Source organism: Brienomyrus brachyistius, chromosome 9, assembly GCF_023856365.1.
Source record: "Brienomyrus brachyistius isolate T26 chromosome 9, BBRACH_0.4, whole genome shotgun sequence".
Classification (NCBI taxonomy): domain Eukaryota; kingdom Metazoa; phylum Chordata; class Actinopteri; order Osteoglossiformes; family Mormyridae; genus Brienomyrus; species Brienomyrus brachyistius.
The window spans coordinates 29,738,074-29,761,711 of record NC_064541.1 but is presented as its reverse complement, the minus strand read 5'-3'; the positions used below and the strand labels follow the sequence as shown (position 1 = coordinate 29,761,711).

At 46.7% G+C, this 23,638-nt stretch overlaps 1 protein-coding gene across 3 annotated transcripts; it reads left to right on the top strand.

Annotated features, from left to right (window-relative positions):
- The first annotated feature begins 6,041 nt into the window (after positions 1-6,041).
- On the top strand, positions 6,042-23,562 carry LOC125749220 (polycomb protein SCMH1-like). Of its 3 annotated transcripts, XM_049026259.1 has the most exons (17): positions 6,052-6,185; positions 6,743-6,877; positions 8,498-8,568; positions 8,705-8,782; positions 9,077-9,147; positions 9,660-9,894; positions 14,132-14,220; positions 14,313-14,559; positions 16,388-16,602; positions 16,761-16,937; positions 17,139-17,265; positions 19,353-19,553; positions 19,642-19,800; positions 19,901-20,008; positions 21,012-21,167; positions 21,486-21,628; positions 22,476-23,562. In XM_049026259.1, the coding sequence occupies exons 3-17, from the start codon at positions 8,544-8,546 to the stop codon at positions 22,599-22,601; spliced, it is 2,157 nt and encodes a 718-aa protein (XP_048882216.1). In that variant the 5' UTR covers positions 6,052-6,185; positions 6,743-6,877; positions 8,498-8,543; the 3' UTR covers positions 22,602-23,562. The 3 variants fall into 3 exon arrangements, with proteins under 3 accessions (XP_048882215.1, XP_048882216.1, XP_048882214.1); XM_049026258.1 differs by lacking the exon at positions 6,743-6,877 and having other exon boundaries at positions 6,042-6,185; XM_049026257.1 differs by lacking the exon at positions 6,052-6,185 and having other exon boundaries at positions 6,233-6,877.
- Positions 23,563-23,638: the final 76 nt, after the last annotated feature.

The following is a 23,638-nucleotide window of genomic DNA, read 5'->3' as shown; positions in this document are numbered from 1 at the left end:
TACTTCTCCCAGCACCACGCTAGGGGGACTTCGGCACATTCTGGGCCAGGTAATGGGAGATGTCCACCTAGCCGGTGAAACCAAGCCCTCAGTCTTAGCTGCGCCCACCTTCTGTTAGTATTTTTAAAAAGTTTTCAGGTAAACTGCTGACATTTAGCACCATAACAAAATTAAGAAGGACGGATTGAGAGTCTGGATCCAGAGATATTTGTCTCAGCCCCAGTAATTGCAGGCCTGTTTAAACTGTGCTAATGACAGCAGAGAGTGAGGCTGACCAGGCAGAGAGTCTTACTGTGTGTCTGCAGACACCAGCACCTTGTGTTTGTTCATTTTGGGGAATTGTGTGGCCGACCGCTGCCAGGGGGCGCTGTGCCCGCCCGACCCCTGTCCCACATGGGCATGTCTGCATGCCTTCCTCCTTCTCCCCTTTCTGATAGAACTCTACATCAAAACTGCATCTCCCTCTCCTCACAAACCACCCCCCGCCCCCCTCTCTCCACCCCCTCTCTCATTAAAACTGCGGGCCTCGTCTTCTAATTAAATCCCACTTGAAAAGTCTTAAAAGTCAGCCTCAGATTGATTCAATTTGCATTTCTGAATAGGGAACATTGCCTAAAAGGATTAATAAATTGGTTGAAAATGCCTCTTTCTGTGCTGTGGCATTGCTGCTTGTAAGAGAGCCCCCCCCCCCCCACGCACACACACAAACGCACACACAGATACTCAACATATGCTCCCCGATCCCCCCCTCCAGCACCCACCAGTAGAAGCTTGCCTGTTTGTTCAAAAACTTTTGTGTCCTCAGAGGCATATCTGCTCCAAACCCGAAACACACACACAGTCACTTTCTGTACCGCGGGGCCTGGGCAAAAAACTGTGGTGGCAGAAGGAAGCATAGGAATTATAATGGGAGACGATACAGTTTTTTGCACATATTCTCTTTGCAGACACCCCGTTTTCTGGCAACTGTCTTGCACACTCTGACTGTCTAAGGCATGACCTGTATAACCTACAAGCAACTAATGCGATTAACTCGCCAAGCAAAACATCGGACTACAGCGTTCGACGATCGAAATCGCTGCCCGTAGCAGGCCCGATGAGCGCTGCTCAGATTTGACCCAATTCGGCCTCTAGGTGGCAATGTCTAGCAGAGATACCCGACCCTTGTTCCCAAGGGTCGCATGACGTTCTTTACTGTGCTTAGGATCATGGATTATTTACTCTGTTGAAGTTTTTATTTCGATAACGATTTACCCAAACGGGTGAAAATAGGTTTTAAATCGGGCGCTAATTATAACTTATTTTAAACTCACGAAGTTCAGGTTGCTTATAGTCCTACTTGCGCCAGTTTCATGATGTCAGTTTTACATGTTTGGTCAGACCTGGGTCCTATCCAGCAATCAAATTAAACAATATACGAAACACACTGGGTATAAATATGATTATGCTGTCTGCCCTACAGTATTTATTGGGTCCACAAAGATTTAACGATCTTCACTAGGATAAATGGAGTTTTAAATTGAACGAATTGTGGCATTATGAATTACTGTTTGATAATAAAAATAGACCAAGACGAACATCGGGATCAAACAGGTGACCCTTAGACAACACGCTGGCGAGTGAAATCAAGGGTATTTAAGAGGTAAAACACATTAGATTCGGAACCGAATAAGAATAAGAATCACTGCTCCGTCTATGGTTGAAATCACGGGCTTGCTGCCAAAAAGCAAGCAATTGCTACGGACTCTGATCGATGGACAGCGCTCTCAGCTCACTCGAGGAGTCTTTTAGCAGTCAATAAATAGATCATCAATAGACGTTCCCTACAAATGAGTCCAAGAGACATTACCTACCCTTCTCTACGGAGACAGAGCAATTTTAGTCCTTCGAAAGTAACCTGTTTATACGCGACCTGGAACGATTGTATCGAATAAGTTAGATGTATATATTAGTTATTAAATTCTCATTATATTTTTCAGGAGTTCGCTATGGATATTGTTGCTTTGTTTTTCGAGTATGTCTGAGCCTTGGTTTAATAAATTAGAACAGTCCTCCATCTGAAAGAAAGCAGATACATTAACCGATATTCTCTATAAATCAACTACTTCTCCGGGGTTAGCAAAGTAGGATGCGCCGATCTGTTGTTAAATTTGAACCGTTAGCTCGACAGACAGGGAGAGTTATTACTGTAATACGGAGTCACACGCTTGGCTGAAGTGCGATGACCTCTGATTAAAACCCCCCCTCGTGCTCCGCTAAGCGAAGACCATTCGCTGGTCCTCAATGCGGATCAACACTGACCTCTAGCGTACGGCTTGGGCACGTTGAACATTTATTGTCTGAGTATTTCATCAGGAAACAGTCGAAATATGGTTCGTTCATTCACTCCCTCTTTCCTTTGTCTGCGTATTTTACATTCACGGCGCGACTCTACAGTAAAAGTTACACGGCTAGCATTTGACACATCTTGGCAGGTTGCGTTTCCGCTGCAGTATTTGGAGCACAGAGAAATGGGTTCGCACCGTGCCAAAACGTACGTGGCGACAGCCTGTTTTTCGTCCTTACACGGCCTTTATAATGACTCCGCCCGCCGATCCGCGAAGTTAATGACACCGAGCAGTTCTGGCGAGCCTTTTTTTTGATGCAATGAGGCGCGACAGCCGTGAAGCGGTGGAAATCGGCGAGTGGGATGCAGCAATTAACCCCTTTCACAGTGCGAATTGAAACATAATTGAGTGCGGTTCGCGAGACGAGCTCGTGGAAAAAAATGACCAGCTGAAAATTTCGGTGAGCATTTAAAACCGACTGGTATGTGGAAGATTTCAAAAGATGTCAAACAATTGCATGATGGGTCTCCTATTGTGCCAGTCTTCGGCATGAAGGATCATTAACTGTACATAGTAAGAATTGCCACTTGATTTATTTGGGGAAGCCTAATCTTATAACATCTTAAATAGGTCATCTATTGACTCGACACGTCGCTGTCAGTGTATGTATGAATAATCCCACTGGGCCTCATTTAGAGGGTCTAGTGCTAGACTCAGATTAGTAACAGGTTCAAATTCTGGATTTGACACACTAAGACACTGCGGATGAAGAAAATTAATATAAGATTCTCATCTTGTACCCGCTAGTTCTTGGCTTTAGGACTGTTGATGATTACCCTCGCCAAATTCCTCAGACTCCCGAGGGATGATCAGCCTTCATCAGCCTGATCATATTATTAAACGTTCAGGATCACATTAAAAATGTGTGTGGAGTACTGACTTTAAAAGATGCACTCCAAAAGGCAGAGGGTATTTTTAATACAAGAAAACATAATGGTTTGTCTTTATTATAGAACTGCATTAAAATAGTTTTAAAGTTTAAAAATATATAGTCATATGAAACAGCTGTAAATTTGACAAAGCCAAAACAAGCTGCATAAATACTCTTGTGCTACGGGCTGATTTCTCTAACAGGAATGTCCTATTAGAACAATTTGTTAGGCCTTTATATTCTTACTTATTACAAAGAAAATTAATTACGACACCTAAAGCACAGTATGTGACCTAGTAAACCTAAGTTTGTGTGGGTGGAGCTGTGCTGCAGTATTTCATCACTTAAAACGTTCATCTATATAAAAAGGAAAAGAAATGGTAAGTTCGTTTTGATAATAGTTTCGAGTAAGCAAATAACTGTCTGTACTTGTTTCACTTTTGTACATTTCTCAATGGAATCTTGCTGAATGCTTTTGGTGACAACCCCAGGTCCTTAAGCACCTCCTACTTGCACCAGTCAGTTACAGACATTTGATGCCTGTTGGGGTGTTTTTGGGGTGGGTGGGTACAGTGGGCCAGATATCAGTGCCAGACCGCATCTTCTGGCAAACATGGGGAACAAGAAGAAACGCGTCGGCCGCAATCGGCGCCCCACCTTGAGATTCACCTCAGCCCACCCAAACCCTGCCGAAGCACCCAGCATAACACACCCGGTGACTGATCGCCCCCACACCTGCTGTATTTCTCTGCTGTCACGGTACAGCACCCAGGGGGAGTGTTAAGCGTGAGTCAGTCGCTGACTGACTGACACTGAATGTTTTGTAGAGATGTGATAAAAATACTCAGACCTTGGATTGTGTAGGAAATCTTCAGGTCCCTTGTATATACATACACGACATAGCTCACTTTTTTTTGTCCAAAGCAACTTAGTATTTTAGGCATATAAAGGGAGATATATATATATTTATTGAAGTAATTCAGGTTACACAAGGGCACTACAGTTGAGATGCTCCTAGGACTTCAGTCCGGCTACATTCATGGTATAAACCCAGGACCTTATGCATTACATTAACTGCTGGTAATGGTCATTTCTACACTTCAGCCAACTAAAAACACAGGTGCTATCGACAAGCAATTTCGGGATCGGGGCCAGTCGGCCTGGCCCACCACGGCAATCGCCTAGGGCGGCATGCGATGAGGGGGTGCAAAAGATCGAGTGGAAAAATTAGAAAACCTCTGTTTGCATTCTGCGACATTACAGTTAATTTCAGTAGTGTTAATACCTCACTACTTGTGAAACAGATGCGAGCTAGCTAGTTAGCAGCCAGATGCCCTATGCTACTTAAATGTTTTTAATATAAATTCACTGACAAAATTACTACTGCACCTAGGGCGCCACAACACCCAGTGCTGGCCCAGTCCAGGATTTTAAAAATTCTATCAGAAACCTACATAACTGAATTAATTACTCACATTTCAGCTACTGTAGTCTTCACAGGTGAGTAGTCTTTATTGTCACTTGTCAGTAAGTGGTTTAGGATGCTGATTCGGACATAATGTCAACAACTCATTTAAGACATAATTGCAGCTGGGTTTGGAGTCCATTGAAAACAACTGCCACACAAAAGCATTTTGTCAGCAGGCAGGAGTCTTAAGATAAGAATCATCTGCGGGAAACTGGTGAAAAATAAGAAAAAAATAAAAGCCTATTTCATCTTTAATCACTGTAACAAGCAATAATGATCAGGTGATGACTAGAGCCAATGTGTTGTCTGAGTAATAAGAGAAGAAAAAAAGGATTTAATGACAATGACTTACATCAGAGAAACAGACACTAGTCCTTGCTAATTTCACCCAGCTGTTGTGTCTGTGTAGGTCAGCTTTTAATGGCTCAAAAATAGGTTCACAGTTAAAATGTCATTATTTTCCAAATATTGTTATTAAAGAATAAAAAAACTGTCATATTGAATTTGAAATTTAGATTTCCAGCCATTGTTACATATCTAGAAAATACTAAATTAAATGAAATGGCAAGCACATGTACCAGAGACATAAGTCTTATGCAAATATTGTATATTGATACCTATTTGTAAATATAAACATAATATATTTATTCTGTGCAAGCTTTCAATTAATGATTCACTGAATATCATTCAAGCCTACATTTATGTGTGTGTGTGTGTGTGTGTGTGTGGGGGGGGGGGGGGGGGGGGGTCCCTCTTGGTATAGATTCCTTTGTGACATTAAATTGTTCTTATTATACGTGAGGGACATGCAGACAGCTCATCCTAGGTGTAAACCGCCTGTTTTCTGACTGGTCCTGAAACTGATTCGCACACGTCTCCGAGAAAATGTCTACAGACCCATCTATGAATATATAACATTCAGCTATAAATTAAAAATATCCATAATCACCAAAAATCGTCATAATATTTCGATTACCCGTATTCCCCAAGCACGTAGTAATCTTGCCACCCATTCATCTGAGGGTGAAAAGAAGGATGTTGCTGCTAGGAAATGCTACCTCATAGCATGGAAGATAATTCATAAAATGGGGTGTATGTCTGTGCCCATCTGTACGACTCTGTTTACTTTTGAGTTACTGTTTATCTCTGTGTGTGTCGGATCTCACATGAAGAACTAGAGAAAGCAACGCCGTTAAGCGGGAATTAAAGGCGAGCCCTCGGGTTATGGCCGCGCCAGTCGGCCTCCTGTCTGCGTTTCCATCGCCAGGGGTCGTCTCTTTCTCAGCCCTTCGTCTCCTTCACCCCTCCATATGCATCCAGCCGCCAGCAGCCCCCCTCCCCTTAGTCAACAGTGCTGCGCAATAGAAAACATGGCGGATACTCACTGAGTCCACACCAGAAAAAAAAACAAAATACATGAAACAAAAGCATAAGAGATAGACATCCAGGAGCGCCGAAGGTAAAGCGAGCCGCTCTCCGCCGCCACTCCTCGGCTGCGCGCGGACACCGCTGCTTCTCAGCGCCAGCCTAGCGGGCGGACGCGCGCGGCATCGCCGAGCACCCTCTCTTTTATTTCTATTTAACAACTTTTTTTTTAATTTTTATGTTCGGCATTTTCCGGAATTTCCAAGCGTAGACTCGCGCGCGTGCCGCCCGCCGGACGAGCGGGATCTCCGGGCCCTGACGAACCGCCGCGCCGCGCCGCCCCCGGGGTACTCAGTCAGTCCGGCCGCCCCCCCTCCATGTGTGTCGGCTTTGTGCTTTTTTCCCCCCCTTTTCTTTTTTTGAATGGAGCCGGGCGCGTACCTTTTTTTTGGCACATCGCTTTAACCCCGGCGTTACGGGACGGGCGCTTTCATAGATGTGCATTTACATTAATATTTATATACATTTCAAGCGGACTAGAGCGCGACTTCCAAGCCGGCGATAATATCCCTGCCTGTCAGTGGAAAGAGCTCCAGAAATAAACGTTGCTGTCATTTATATTTTATTTTATTATTTTTTTTCTTTTCCGAGCGGGGGGTGGATAGGAGGGAGCCGAGTCGCCTTCATTTGGACGCCATCCTCCTGGCGCAAGAAAAAGGCGCACTTCTTTTCACTGAGAATTACTGCTGGGGGAGACACATTTCCAGGCTGTTATGTACAATTAAGGTATTTCTCTCTAAATATCTACAATTTAATTTATTTTTTCCCCTAAAACTGTGGCGAACGCGCACGGCGTGATTGTTGAAATAGATACCGTGTGCGCTAACGTGTTGCTAATCCGCTAACCACGAGTAAACTTTTCGTGCACCCTGGATCTTTTCATTATTTATTTTATTTTTATTTCTTTTTATTTTTTTAACGTGATGCGTGTTATGGAGGTCCGTATAATAAGCAGGTTTGGTTAACTTCTACCGGCGACGCGCAGGTCATGCTGTCAGGTTCAGAAGTAAGATGCGAAAGTGCCCCTAACTTTTATTTTCCCTGCTAATACTTAACGGTGTCGTAACTAGCTAACTAGTCTACGTGTGTGTGCATTGTACTTAACGTGTTTGGAAAACAAGAAACCCTACGTAGGGCCTGGAATCGGCTAAAACGGCTGATGCAATATAAAGTCGCAAAATATTGATTTGTTTTTAACTGAATTTGCAGCTTTTTTTATTTTTTGACATTTAATTATTTAGTTGAATTGTGCAACTATGTTGGGAGTAAAGCAGGGGTGGGCAGTTGTGTTATAAATGATGTATCAAGTCTCTGATGGATGTGTCCCGCTTATTAATTAAATGCTGTGCTTTGTTCTAATCACATGTGTAATTTACTTCCACCAACCCATGAGTGCTCTGGTCTGTGGGGCCTTGTTATCTGTCTGACCCGGTGACCTCAAAGTCCAGCTTGGCTGGGCAGTTTACCCCTTGGGTCTTTGGTCCATCCCCCATCTCGACCTGATGCCCCAGCTCAGTTTAGCTCCCTTTAGCCTGGGTTGGCGCCTTTATCATCATCGTCTGAATCCTGTCTTTTGTATTCAGCCTTCCCTGCCCCTCTGCCCCTGCTGAGCATATGCCCCTCTCCCGTGTTGTTGGGGTGTCTGTGCATCGTTTTCCCGCACGAGTTTCCCATCGCTGTGTCTAGCAGCTCCTGAAGTAGCTCTCCTGCTTTTGTAAACGACTCTGTGCTGCTTGAACAAACTGTCAACATCGTGGGAGGCGCGAGGGGTTGGGCTTACAGGGCTTAATCCCCGAATGTTTTAGCAAAGCTCCTGTTCTGTGTTTTTGGTCCATGATCAGTTTGGTGTAATAGGGAGGGAACTGACAGCCGGGCTGCCTTGCAGTAATAATCCATTCACTCATTTACAGTTGCCATCTGTCCACTTGTTATTATTGTTAAGAAATATCTTAATACTCATTTAGCACATTTCAACTTCAGAGAGCATTTGATGGATTTATGAACTGGAATTTATATGAATCAGAGCTTATATGGATGAAGAAACTATACTCAGATTTTCACAATGTCGGATGTGGAAGGACAGGATCCGGGTGGCATGGTGTTTAAAGACATCAACCCAAACGTATTTGGTTCAAGTGACTGTATTGCTGCAGAAATTTTGAGTGATTTTGAGAATTAATTTGAATTACTTCAGTGAAGTGTCCAGCCATCTAAGAAATGGTGATTTTTTTGGGATAATGACACGTTTGCATGCAGGGCTGGGATAAATGCTGACTTTTGTGTTGCACGTATTACATACCTGTTCTGTCTTGTTTACGCTCCCAAACCTTGATGCCCCTGCTGCAGAGAGCGGTGGACCCCGTTTGGACAGTTTGCTCAGTATTATTGGAGCATGGGGAAGCCAGGGCCACAGAAAGGTAACACCACTGCCCCCCCGACGAAATTCATGCTCTTTGCACTTCCAGTGGTCATTCTGTTTGACTGCATGTCCATGTTTGGGTTCAGTCTCTTCAGCTGCATACTCTCCCACCCCTCCATGTCTCTGTCCTGCAGTGCTTGAGTGGAAGGATGGACGACGGATCAAACATGCCCGCAGCGGCCGGCCGTCACGTATCCCCACCCAGTACCAGGGTGACGAGCTGCTTTCAGATTTGTGGGGGAGGGGGGTGTTGGTACCTGACTTTCTGAAGGGATGATGGACTGGGAGAATGTAGAGTCGGAGACAGGCTTTTACTCTTCTGTCCCAATTGTGTGACCTCACTGTGTTGGGGGGGGGGGGGGGGGATGGTGCCTGCAGATTGGTTGCAATTTAAAATTTCAACTTCAGTTGACCTCTGCTTTGACAGCAGCTCCCTCTGCCCCTTGTGTCATGAGGTCAGAGGTCACTGATGCCTTTCACTTTGGTTTTTCTACCTCGTTACACAGGACAATTCAGCTGGGAGAAGTACCTGAAGGAGACAGGTGCCACAGCGGCCCCCGCCTACTGTTTCCGACAGGTGAGCGAGCAGTGGCCCAGTCAGTGTGGCAGATGGGCAAAACCATTTAAGGATGAAATAAGGATCTTATTGAAACCCTCTTCTGGTTTTCTGCGGTGTTTCTGGTGTCGTCTCGCACGAGAGCAGAAACGAAAGAAGCCAAGGTTGTTATTAATTAATGATGAAGGGATTGATTGATTGTTCATGTCTTGGATTTTTGGGAAAGGCTGCCTTCTTGCCAAAGTAGGAATATGATGTGGAATATGATCTGTGCTGCATGAGCACATGAATACAGGCCCCAGTCTCCTGTTGAATGGTGTTCCCTCGGTATGGAGCTAACAGAGGATGTGGCTCGTAGGATCCAAAGGGTGAAGAGCCTTGTGTATCATGCTGCAAAGTCTCTGACACCCGCCTTATTTATCCTCTTGTTCCTGTTGTGTGTGTCTATATGATAAATAAGACATTTATTACCCAGTATTGTGAAATTCACTGGGAATAGTGGTTCCAAGACTCACCTCCCCCCCACTTTCCAGAGTGCCACGCCTCCAGTGAACGAGTTCAAGGCAGGAATGAAGCTGGAGGCCCAGGATCCACGCAACACCACGTCCACGTGCATCGCCACGGTGGTGGGCCTGACCGGTTCGCGGCTGCGCCTGCGTCTCGATGGCAGCGACAACAAGAATGACTTCTGGCGCCTGGTGGACTCCTCCGAGATTCAGCCCATCGGCAACTGCGAGAAGAATGGTGGCATGCTGCAGCCACCACTGGGTGTGTATGGGAGTGCTGTGGGGGTGCGGTTTGGTTTTCAGTAAAGAGCGGATGGATGGGTGGAGTGGGTGGAGTGTCTGTGCAGGTGTGGCCGATGTGGGTGTGGCAGTATGATCCGACCTGTCATATGACAGACCCAGCAGCCACCTGTGATGAAGAGGAAAGCTCCTCACTTTGTTGAGTGGACAAACTCCTCATATGTGTGGTGGTCCTCTTCTCTGCGCTTGTCTTCATATCAAAACACTCTTTTGTTGTGCCTTTGTTGGAAACCCAGTGGGGATATTCCATGAAAGTAGCTAGATAAAGCCAGACTTTCCCGAAAACGTTCAAAGTAGACTGTGACTAAACAAAATATAAAAATATCTTCCTGTTCATATTATTTTAATGTTTTTTTTTCAGTTTCAGTCATTGCACTTCATGCTTGGCCTTTGTAATATGGGTACGCTTTTATTGTAATTATTTTGGAATTAGAATGCTGAGATATGATTTTTATAGGCGGTATTATATTTATTGCATGACATGAGTAGTGAGAGTGTGGAATTTTGTCCGACAGAACAATTTTTTTTTGGACTCCCACACGTCGGACGTTCTTTGAGACACCGATTAACTAAGCGAGACAGTTAACCTGGTCCAGAGCAAACTTGTTCTCTTGCCTAAGTTACCATGGTAGCTCAGCGGGGATTCATTTGACACATTGATGGAACGAAACTCCAACTTAAATGATCCAGACTTGTCGAAATAAGTCGGACTTTCTCTTAATCCTGCTTCGTGGGACACTTCCCAGGTGTTTCAGATGACGTGACATTTTCAAAGTAAAAACCTGGTCCTTGCCAAGATAAGTCACCTTTCTTGAACACATGAGCAGCCACCGCAAGTGTTTGTCAGTTTATTGGTAACAAATAACAAAGGCTTGGTTTGGACGTCCTGACCAAAGATACAGCAGCGCTGCCCGTCAGGCTGTCTGTCTGTGCTGTCCTTTGACTGCCGTGAGGCCTGGCTTGGTTTACCACCTCACCCTTAACTTTGTCTCTGTCGCTGTGAGACTCTGTGCCATTTTATCCAGTTCCCCAGCGGCTCTTGTGAGCAGTGTGTTGTTGCCGTGGTGTTCCTCGCTATTGTCCTTGGTTCACCTAAGGTTCTTCCGGGACACGTCCTCAGACTCTGCCTCCCTCGCTCGCCAAGTATCTGCGTGTTTAACCCTCTTTCTCTGTGACATTTAATAACTGCATCTCTGTGAAAGAACCCAGCTTTCCACTCAGGAAGTGCATTACTCTCAGGGACATGTCACGAGGGTCAAGGCTGCCTCTCAGGGTGACTGCTGTTACCCCTGAGCCAGGCAATTTTTTTTTTTTATTAATGGGGCTGAATGATTATTTTCTAATGCCCTGAATGTGTCTATGGTTAAGGAAACTCCTGTTTATGCTTTGCTCAGTGTAAACGGCGTCGTGGACATGTTTGTGTTCAAGAGAGAGGAGTATTTCTAAGAGGAGATTATTTTAAACGCAAGAACAAAAATCACAGAAAATGAGTGGTTACATTTTGCTCTAGTAAATAATTAAGCTATCCCCTGGGATCCAAATTAAAGACGACTTTCTTGGGGATTCTGAAGCTGTTCCTGTAAGGTTTTTTTTGCAAAACTTTGTTGTTAAAATCTAAAATGGGAGTGCGCTGACTTGCATAGGAGGCCCAGTATGCTATGGAGAGTTATGGCACTGTTGGGTTGTGATGTTTGGCTCGGTGTGTCCCATCCTCATCAAACTTGGAGATCTTTCAAGAGTTTGTCTGCTGGTTAAGAGCTTATTTCTCCATTGTGTTTTTGTGCCGTGCTCACTACCATAGTGGGAAGGTGGGGGAAAAAAAATCACCATTTCTGTCTGGGTTCAGTATTCCTTCTTTGATGCTTAGTGGTTGATGTGTAAGCTGTACTGAAAAGTGCCTACAGCAGCATAGTCTAATTATTTTTTATTAGACCAAACCAACATACAAGTATGAGAGCAGTATCAGCCAGTCCGTGGAGCAACTGGGGTTGAGGACCTTGCTTAACGGCACAGTGGTGGAATGATATATTATCCCAGAAATAACTGCGGTAAACTGTATTATTGTGATATTAAGACAATTTCATGCCATTGATATAATATAGCACAATTATGCAGCTAATTCCTTTCATAGAGCAATGGATTCCTAAGAATATTCAGACATTTATAATTTGAATGTCAGATAATGTAAATATCCTTAATAAATGAAATTCTAATAAAACCACACAACCTGAAAATAGATAAAATAGACTTTCCGGCTCTGTTGCCAAAAATTGCCCTGAATTTTTAACATTTGGCACAGGGGTCCCCATTGTCTTAATAGGCAATGTGCTATTTTGCAATGGTTGGGACCTTTGTTAACAAAAAGTGCAAAGTAATAATATATTGGCTGTACGTTAGATACAAATAACAACAAGTATTACTTGTATTTAACATGATCAGACTGAAAAAATCCCTAGTGAGTTTGAAGAATTGTTGACTTTGAAACATGATTCCCCGCTATAGGATTATAAGGACTCCCAGATGGCTGCAGACTAGAATTAAATACGTTTGTACTGCAGAGTCATATATCCGTGTGTGTTTCTGCATCAGTGTTATCCTTTCGATTTTTTAAAATTTAGTTTTTATATATTATTTATTTTCATTTGAAATTTAGTTTTAGGTATGGTTTTATTAGTATTTATTTTAAAGATGTAAATCTATCTTTGTAAATCTTTTACTTTAGGTTTCAGTAATTTTATTTTTAGGGATAGACCGAAAGATGTCGGTTTTGTGGTTTCTACAAAATGTTGCGATTTTGCACTGTCTGCTGTTTCTGCGGTTCAACTGCATTGCATTTGAGTCCCAAAGACAAACTATGGCTTTAGCTAAATAGAATTTAAGATCTTTAACTGGACTTATTTAACGTTTGTTTTTCTTTCGTTTGGTTTCGGGACCAATATTTATCATTCGTTTGGTTGTACAGACGCCCCTTTATGATTCCAGTTCACATGCTAACAATTTGATTCTGATCAGATATCATTGAGAGGAAATGAAATATGAAATACTATAATGCAGCTTTCCATATTTGGAAAGATTTTCAAAAAAGCTCTAAATGGAACAATTAAAATTATAATTACTGGAAACCGATTTTAAAAACCGTTAAAGACAGACAAATGGTTTGTATACCAAAGTATTTTTATTTGAGTAGCATATGGGTATAGTTCCTTAAGAACAAAACAGATCTCTGTCAAAGCACAAAAATGACTTATGGCTGATAAGAATAGCTGAAAATGAAATTACATTATTTCTCGTCACCATAACAAAATTATTATATTTCACTCTCACTGGAGTAACTTGGCACTACAAAGACACCTCGGTTCATGCTGAAAGGGTAACAGCATCTTAACTCCTGTTCTACTCTCTCTGGGATGGTGTAGTACCCCCCCCTATTCAGACCTGGCCCTTAATCCCAAATCCAGTCCCTGTTTTCAGTTCTCCCAGTTAGTTTTAGTAATTACTGACCAGAGGCTTCGCACCTGGATCACAGGCACTGTGAAAGCTGGAAAATCGGCAGTGCTTGGCTGTTGAGAACTGTGATTTGAATAGTCCTGTTGTAGTATATACACTGTCCATTAGGTGCTGCTGTTGAGCAGTGACTGAGGCAGCACTGTCCCCAAAGCTGCTGTGAGCTTCAGGCTGGTCTCTGTTGCCTTGTCGGTGTCAACAAGCAGCTGCGTGCTGCGTGGAGGGTTAATCGGCATTCATGTCCTGAAGAGTCTGTGCCGTTTTGGCCCCGTCTCGGGGATTTGCTAATTACGTACAGCAAATGTTCCATCGCTGCTGCTATTCTCCCTCCAAGCATGGCGGCCCAGCATGACAGAGCCGCTCAGCACTTGTGTGTGTCTGCGGTGTGGGGTCCAGCCAGGGCAGCGAGCGGTCCACATGCTGACTGAAGGAATGCCCTGCTGGTCACGGCATTGTCGGACTTCCAGGGACACTCAGGCATCAGTGCAGATTGACCCGGACCGTTATGCGTGTCTCTGTAATAGTTGTAGGTGTGCTCACCTCCCATTCTGACCCATTCAAAGTTATCTGAGGGTGGGGTCCTCCTCTTTCTGTCTCCCAGCAAGGTACTACAGTGACGACATGTACGTGCTGCTGCTGATGTGGATTCTGTGTATGGCCTAACCGCTCCCCCCCCCCCCCCAACTCCCCCACAGGCTTCCGGCTAAACGCTTCCTCCTGGCCCATGTTCCTGCTCAAGACCCTCAACGGGGCAGAAATGGCGCCGGCCCGCATCTTTCACAAGGTACTGCCCGCTTCCCATTAAGCACTTCAGGAGGTTAACTTGGACCCTGAAGGCTGCAGGTTCATACTGGTCTTCCACCCCTTTGAGAACAGCAGGAGCCCCCTGCACCGGAGAAGAACTTCTTCCAGGTGGGGATGAAGCTGGAGGCCGTAGATCGCAAGAACCCGCATTTTATCTGTCCGGCCACTGTGGGGGCGCTGCGCGGGTCCGAAGTGCTGGTTACCTTCGACGGCTGGCGGGGTGCCTTCGATTACTACTGCCGCTATGATTCGCGGGACATCTTTCCCGTGGGCTGGTGTGCCCTCACCGGAGACAACCTGCAGCCGCCTGGAACCAAAGGTACTGTCTGTTTTTGTCCTACCCATCTCACCCTCCCTTCTGTCCCACTGCCCGCCTTCCTGCTGCTTTTTTATGTCTGACAGGTGCCGCGTCAACAGATAAGCGGCTGGTTGTCTCAGGCGATGCGTCATAGTGTGGGGGGGGGGGTGTGGCCCTGTGTCTGAAGGCAGCTGCTTTGAATCCTGTGCGTGCGTGTGGCCACGTTTCCGTGTGCGACCGCATGTGTACAGAGTGGTGGCAGTCGTGCCGGAGGCGGTCCGGAAGGGTAGCCAGGAGAGCCTAACAAAGGGCTTCCTGAATGATATGGGGAAGAGAGGAAGGAGAGGTGAAAGAGAAAGGGGAGGTGCAGAGGGAGTGGCTGTGATGTGGCCAGGGGGCTTGTTTATGAGGGTTTTGCCACCTCCCAGCTGGCACCGGGCCAGTGAAGCGCACCAGTGCCCCAGCAGAGGCCCCATGTTGGCACCCTGAGATGGGGAGGGAGCGAGAGAGAGCGAGAGAGAGAGAGCGAGAAACTGACAAAGTAGTTTACTGTAACCTACTGGTTGTTTACAAGAGCAGAAGGAGGAGGACAGGCAGGGAGAAGAGCTTCAGAGTAGGAGGCAGAGTTCTGGTGGCCAGCTGCAGGAGGACAAGGAGCCCCCCCTCCCCAGAAGGGACCCCCCCCTGCCGGGTAAGGCCTGTGTGTGTGAACAGGAGTGTCGTCAAGTTCCCTGCCCGCGTACTGCTCCAACCTGCCTGGGACTGTGCTCCGGGTCCGTCCCGTGGCCAGTGCCGCCTTTCTGGGCGTGAGACGTCCTTGGTGGCCTGCTTTGGGGGGGGGGGCAACAGCCGGCCTGTGGGTGCTGGGAGTAGGAGCTTGCAGGTTACGACTTGAGGAAGTGGATCCGTCAGGACGAAAGCCTCGCGGACGCAAGGGGAAAGTTGGGCGTGCGTGTGTCTGTGTGTGTATGTGTGGTTGTGTGTGTGCACGTTGGGGAGGGGGGGGGACTATCGGATGTGGAGGTATATGTTCGCCGAATCATATCGAAAGTACTGGAAGGAAGTGAGTTGCCTGTGCGCAGTGGTTCAGACCCCGACACTGCATTGGCACGGTTGCAGCAGGATCCCCCCCAGTCCTGTCCCGGCTCGACCCACATGGAGCCTCGGGTCAGAGCGCGCTGTAAGTCCCGACTGCTTGGCTGCAGTGCTCGTGAAATTTTGCGTGTTTCCGTTACATCAGCGCGTCATTTGTATGCCAGTTTCAGAGCGAGCCTGTCTTGTGCTGTGCCTGATCTTACCGTCAGCCTGGAGCGCCAAGCTCGTCTCCACGGCGATGACCAGCTACGCTGTACTGTACTGCCATCAGCCCTGCTTTGTGCGGGTGTGCGTGTGCTGGGGGTTGGGGTTTCTCGCCACCTTCGCAGGGGCACAACGGCTGCCTTCAGATTCATTCTGGCGAGCCCCCCCCACTCTGGGCTCCTTGCTCTCCTGCCACCAGCGCAGCGCGGTTTCATCTGGGGGTGTCTCTGCTGGCTGTGTTACCTCACACTCTTCTGTCTTCCTGTCGGTGAGAGGTGGGGGAAGGGGGTGACTCGCGGTTTGGAGGTTTGATCTGATCCAGGGTGTAGTCTGACCCCCCCCACCTCCGACTTTCTGACGGGAAGTGAAAGAAGTGAGGTGGAGCTCCCCCCACAACCTTATTTGTCCGTCTTTGGCCCCTCCCTTTGTGTCCCTTTTGTGTTGCCTGTGTGCCTCCTGTCTGCCCCCCCCCCCTTGTTTGACGCTAGCTGGCGGCTGAACCCGCCTGTGATCCCAGACTTACCTCTTCCCTCCCATCCCCCGGCCCCAGCTGTGCTGCCGAAGAGTTTGGGCCCCCCACAGGAGGGCAGTGTGGAGGGATCCGCCGTGCAGCCCTTGCCGGGCAAGTCCCCTGGGCAGAGGAACCGCAAACCAGGGCGCAGGAAAGGCAAGCTGGCCGGAGCCTGGGGTGCCAAGGGGGCTAACGGCAAGGGACTGGAGCCCGTCAAGATCCCCAAGAAGAGAGGCCCGAAGCCTGGCAGCAAGGTGTGTCTTTGGGGGGGGGGTGTAATGGGGGACCCACAGCTATAGGCAGACATAGAGCCATCATTTGCAGCTGTCTCACATTTCTCAGTGTAGCCTTTGGTGGGCTGAGTCTAACAGGCATCGCTGTTTATTTTTGTACCCTCCCCCCCACCCCCCAGCTGGGATGGGCAAAGCGGACAGCCTGGCTGGAGGGGCAGATTTCAGGGCCAGGCCGTCCCCTTTCCCGGCCCAGGGGCCGACTCCCGGCCAGCTGGACACAGAGGGCAGCCCTTCAGGCAGCCCAGGGGGAGCCCCTTAAGATCCCCAAGAAGAGGGGCCCCAAACCGGGCAGCAAGGTATGTCAGTGCCCCCACCCCCACACTCTCCCTGCTTATTTCATCTGACCTGCCTTCTGACCTTAGTTTATTTTTGTGTTGTGGCTTGTACTTCAGGGTGTCATGTGACTCCCAGTGTGTGTTTCCCCCATCTCCATGGCAGCCTGAGGTCATTTCCCATGTGAATCAATTGTGTCCTACTCTTTCCATACATCTGGACAGAGGAAGCCCCGGGTGGTGTCCAATCCCATGCCCACATCCCCTACCAGCAGCACCCCAGAGCCTGACACTAGCAGTGTGCCCTTGGACAATGCCACCATCCCTAGCGCCGCCCTTCAGGCGCCCACAGGTAACTGCGGGCCTGTGTACTACATGGGGGTAAATGTGCTTTGCTCTTTTGTGTTTATTACCCACTGTTAAGTTTTTCGTAAGGTGTCACAGTATAGTCTGTTAAAGCAGCATGTAGGTGAAGTAATCAAGCAGGTCAGATGATAGTTTGTTTGCATATATTTCTCTGTTCACTACATTCTGTTAATGGGTGAATGACAACTAAGGTTTCACAAAATGAAAAATGTCAGGTGGTGCAACCAAAAATAATTGTTTTACCTTTATTTTATTCTAAATGAAATCCGTGATAAAGTAACCATTTGCGCCACCTGCTTTTTCAAGCTCCTTTCAGATTAATCAAATATCTGCTTGCACACCTGCAGTTGGAAACTGTGCTGGGCTAACCATGAACTGAAACTAAATGGCTTTAAAACCACAGTGTTTTGCTGATTTTAGTTAGTTAGTTAGTTAGTTTCAATCAGAATCATACCTAATTAATTTGGTTTATTGAGTTACTTAAATGCCTACTTTAGTTTTCTTGCATTTTTGGAGTTTGAGATACAAAAATGTCATTTGTATTTGAAAAAGATTGAAAATATATTCACCCTTGTGCTTTTGGGGTCTGTAAATCAAGTGAGTTGTTTTATTGAAGTGACACAAAGAAGTGCATGTCATGGCATGCTTCCTTATTCTGTGGGCAGTTTTCAAAGGGAATGATCTGGATGTCGGTCTTGGGGTGGTAGGGGCTGCTTTCTGCCAGCTTACCAGAGCATGGAGGCACTATCCAGGAATGGGGCAGATGTGGCAGCAAAGTGAGGGTGTGTGCAGTGGTGCAGGATCTTTGAGGGGGTTGCAGCATGCAAAGAGGTCAGTTAGTTTCTGTAGGCGACGCTTGTGAGGAAACAGAATGTGTGTGTTTGTGTACACGTGCATGCGTGCATGCGTGCGCATGTTTAAGTTTTAAGATATATACAGGTAACTGTTATGTATAGAAATGCTTTCACGCTTTATAGGATTTTCAAGTGGTGTATCCGTGTGTGAATGTATATCTACTATTGTACTGTATATATTGTGGTGTCTGAGTCAGATCTGCTTTGTTGATACCATAAGAAAATTCTGGCACCTCCAGCAGAGAGTCTGAGCACAGGGACAGTGCAGGCAGGTAACTTGAGTACGAATGCATAATTAAAAGTGGTGCCGTGGGCCTGCTGTTATGTAACCTGGCTGTCAGTTATATAGGTATAGGTGATTGGTATATGTATAGTTACCAAACATGGTGGTGCAGTGGTTAGTACTGTCGCCTCACTCCTCTGGGCCTTGGGTTTAAGTCTCCGCCAAGGTTCCATGTGTGTGGAGATCGCATTCTCTGCCCATATGGTTGTGAGGTTTCCTCTGGGTGCTCCGGTTTTTCCTCCACAGCTCCAAAACATGCTGAGGTTGATTGGAGTTCCCAAATTGCCCATTTGTGTGCCTGTGTGAGTGAGTGGTATATGAGTGTGCCCTGCCATGGGTTGGCACCCCCTCCTGGATTGATCCCTGCCTTGCTCCCATAACCTATGGGATACACTCTGGCCTCCCTGTGATCCTGAATAAGACAGGCAGTTACAGAAAATGGATGATTGGTGTATGTGTGGTTACCCAGCCTCATCGTCAATTTTATAGGTGATGACTGATTAGTTTGTGCATGATTACCTAACCTGGCTGTCGGTTGTATAGGTAATGACAGATTACCGTGTGCCTGGTTACCTATCCTGGGGTGCGTTTTCAAAAAGCACAGTTGCTAACTATGTTTGCAACTTACATAGCTGAAACTTTGCTGTTGTGATGCAAGTGTTTCTCAAGACCATAGTTCCAAATGTAGTGGTAACTACTTCACTGTAAACCATGGATGAGCGACAGAGGTGTTTCCAAAAACGACAATTCAAGCAAATGTTCACAGATACTGGCCATGACTGATTAGTGTGTGCGCGGTTACCTGTCCTGGTAATTGGTTATGCAGGTAATGATTGAGTACTGTCCAGCTGCAGCCTGGCCCTGCTGGGTGGAGCTGTTACGCCTCCTAGTGGTCATTCATGGACATTGTCATGTGCGCCATTTTGCCCGCTACAGTGTGTGTGTACCTGAACAAGTACGGCAAGACGGGGCCCCACCTGGACCCGTGGCGCATACAGAACCTGCCGGACCACTTTGGCCCGGGCCGGGCCTCTTCGGTGCTGCAGCAGTGCGTGCAGGCCTGCATCGACTGTGCACACAACCAGGCCTCCGTCTTTGCCTGCCTGAAGCCAGGCCACGGCGGGGAGGTCATATCAGGTGATGCTGGCAGCCTTTTCATCACGGGGAGGGTGGGGTTTATTGCTTTTATCGGTGTTTGTTAATGAGGCCCTGCCCCCCCCACCAGCCTACTTTGAGCAGCAGCACCACACACTCACCCTGCCGGCCGTGAACAGTGTCACCTACGTGCTGCGTTTCCTTGAGAAGCTTTGCCACAACCTGCACAGCGACAACCTGTTCGGCAGCCAGCCCGTATCCCTGGGGGGCCCCCACTATCCCTACAGCGGTGAGGCCCTGTCCCAGGCTCCCCCTGCCTGCTTTCCGGGGGAATACTCGCGTCTCATTGGTCCTTGTGTGTGACAGGCATGTGTCTCTGCCTATCTCAGACAGGAAGAGCTTTAGTGAGGGCCGGAGTACCAAGCGATTCCTGCACGACTCCTACAGTGGCCAGGTCACCCACAAGCTGGCGAAAAGCCTCCGCCACTCTTCTGAAGGTACCCACCAGCCCCCCGCCCCCCACCGCGTGACTTATTCTGTCTGTTATTGTTATTTCAAGACTATTAGTATTAAACATAAGTAAAACAAATTTTGTACTGTATAGCAATCAGCAAATTAAATGGAAAGAGTGTATGAAAATTAATTTTTAGTGACTATTGATTGTTAATTACGTTGAAAAATGTTTAAAAATGAGGCGGTAAATGATCATGAAACTAATCATTGTGTGAGAAACTGAAGATTTTGACTTTGGTTGTGTTTTGTGGAAAATAACAGTGAAAGGGTTACCAATTAGAAAACATTATGTAAAAAGGGTAGATGAAGCTTCAACCTACACCTTTTATGGCCAATGTGTATGTATGTCTGTGTAAGTATGTGTATGTAATGTGATCAGAATAAATTTTAAACTGAGTTTAAACTCAATATACAATAATACGGGCTGAGGGGTACAGTAGGCTGTGATCAGTGTAGTCAGCCCACATCGTACTTGGTTTTGGCTGTTTTGAACGATGGTTCGAAAATGTATTTAAAAAAAAAAAGACAAGCTTTAAAACTAGCCAAAATGCGCGATTTCTAATTGGCTAGCAAAGTGCGTAAGTGTGGCGTCAACACACTGTTTGCTCTGGCATCCACTGGCCAGCATTCTAACTTTCTGTTGTTTGGTTGTTGTCTTGCACTCTTTTTAACAGTCGCTAATTGTTTTTGCATTTGCCAAATGTACTTTTGTTGATACCCTTTTGTGTAAGATAAGGGTCCAGATCTAGGCATGGTTTAAAGTATACAACAGGTTGGGAATAGGTTCATATGCAGAGTATATAGGCACTTTTGTATAAGGCTCTTGAACTTGGATTTGGTGTATTGTGGTGGGTTGTGGAACCAATTGACGACGTACGATACAGGAGAACTGTATTTATCCTTTTTAATGAGTTAGAAAAGATCGATTTTAGTCAGGGGGCTGGTTCTGCGTTATATTCTGCACATGACCCTCCCCCACCCCTCCAGCCGAGCCCTTAGTCCTGGAGAACGGAGTTGGGGGTGGGCCAGAGCACCTGGAGCCCTCGCCGCTTACGCCTGGCATGCCAGGCCGCCCCCTGGCCCTGCGCTCGCTCTCCCAGCAGGGCAGCCCCCCCAGCAAGCTTCTTCGCCTGAGCTCCGCAGGTCAGTGTCCAAATAGACCACCAGGGCTGGCGCCCCTCTTGCACATTGGAGGGCTCCTATTAGCCAGGAGTGCCTCCACTTACCTCCACCAGAGGAGCTTCTGTGAATCTGGACCACTACCTGCTAGTGACTATCACTGCTCATGCCATATAAAATGTACCTATGACTGGCCTCTTAACATGCAACCAGAAGGTTGTGGGGTCCAGCCAGGATGCCGCTGCTGGCAGTGTCCTGCAGAGAACATGGTCAGAATTAGCAGAAATGGCTAAATGTTCACACATAGCTAGAAATGGTCTCCTTTGCAACACCCTCCCCCAGGTTCGGACCGCTTCCTGGGCACCCGAGAGAGCCCCTGGCCCAGTGGGCAGGACCCCAGCCTGTGGACAGTGGAGGACGTGATGCAATTCATCCGGGATGTGGACCCCCAGCTTGGCCCGCACGCAGAGCTTTTCCGGAAACACGTAGGCTAAGGGCCTTTGATGGGGTGTGGTGTGGCATGAAGGACCCTGCGGGGCATTAGTTGTGGGTTTGGTACCATGGCCACCCTGTTTTTGGGTCGGGCCTAACTCACAGTGCATATGCCTTTTGGGGAGGTAACCTGGTTGAGGTGCGCCTGAGTAAATTTCCCATGATATGGAAGCTGACAAGCTTTTAAATGGCTAACTGCTGCTGATGAAGGTGATGGTGATGAAGGTGATGGTGATCCTCACCCAAAGCCATCAGCGTGGGCCCGGCTGATGCTCCTACCATAATGCACTCAGCTATCAGGGAATGTCACAAATGTTAGCGAATGTTGAAGAGTGCCGGCTGATCGTATGTTTCAACAGGGTTGGGAGGTAGCTGCATTTCAGCCACAGTCACTGATAAGCACTATGAAGGTGACCTCCCTTATTTAAAATCTTCACCCTTGTGCTTTTGGGGTCTGTGAATCAAGTGAGAGTTGTTTTATTGCAACAGCAGTTTGCCTTTTATGTGAAATCACCAGACCTTTCAATAACTATAACTTTACAAGTTATTCGTTGCCCAGTTGCACTGTTAAGTCTGTCAGCATAATCGCATCAGAACCATTTCAAAATTAGGTAAATAAAATGAAAAAATGAAAGCACTCCATCTTTTATTTGTATATAGGGAGCATTAAGCATGTTAGTTGTCTGCACAGCACATGCTGCTGTGATGCCTGGCACTTAAAGGCACATGTGTTTTCATTTGTTAGCACCGTTGGCAAGAGTCGGCGAAGCAGTAATGTGTCGTGTGGGAGCCGGAGAGCCGGCCCCAGGGCGTCACCAACCTCACCATCTTACGTTTCAGGAGATTGATGGGAAGGCCCTCCTACTGCTGCGGAGCGACATGATGATGAAGTACATGGGACTGAAGCTTGGCCCCGCCCTCAAACTGACCTTCCACATTGACAGACTCAAGCAGGGGAAGCCCTGAGCATCCTGCGAAGATCCCCCCCCCACCCCCGAACTGGAACCTGCTCCACACGGTATATGATGCGCACAGAGAAGGCACTTGCTGACCATCGTCGTAGCAATCACAAGCCAGCCTTTGGGGTCAGAGGTCAAGCTTCTGGCCCTCACACGAATCAGCCATGGCCAGTCTTTAGGGCCCTGAAGTGTTACCCATGAGCCTCTGCTACACTTCCTGGACCCCCTCCCTCGAGGGATGTGATGGTTTTTTGAATGTTTTGGCACCAGCCGAGTAGAGATTGGTGCACCTGTGTTTCGAAGCCTCAGTTTTCTCTCATGTAGCACGTACAGCCTGCCCCAAGGGCGTCACTGAAAACTACAAACTCACCTGCAGTCTCTGCTTCCTGGTACCATACTGCTACACCTTGGTTCTTAATTTTGACCTCTTGGCCAAGGACACTTTATAAAGACTGTTTTGGCCTTTTTGGCCTGTGTTTTTATGAAATTGTTTTAATTTTTATCGTGTGTGTGTGTGTGTGTGTGTGTGTGTGTGTGTCTATATATATATATAAATATATATATTACAAATTCCCTTTAACTCTGGAAAAGATGCCTCTTTTTAACCTCAGTCGAGGCTTTTTTTTATATATATATATAAAGGACTGTTATCCCCCCACCCCATGTAAATTCCCGGATAAACACTAGCTCTGACCCCAACCTTTTGGGATTGATATTGTACTGACCTCTCCTGAGGCAATTTGTTTTTTTTTTTTATACTTTATACAACTTTGAGATGTACTGGAATAAAGGGTTACTGAATGTGCTGTCATGGAAAGGGCAGTCTGTATATCCTCATCGATGTTATATGCGATTGCTCTGTCTGTTTCCTGTCGTTTGTACTTTTTTTATTTTTTATACTATATTAGAAGGTATACATTGAGAGAATTCTTACTTAATACGGTTCAATAAAATTAATTTGAAGCTGAGCCTATCCTTCATTTCTGCCGCAGTCGTTATTGCACTCATAGTAGTGGCCAGATACTTTTCTTTTTCATTTTTTGA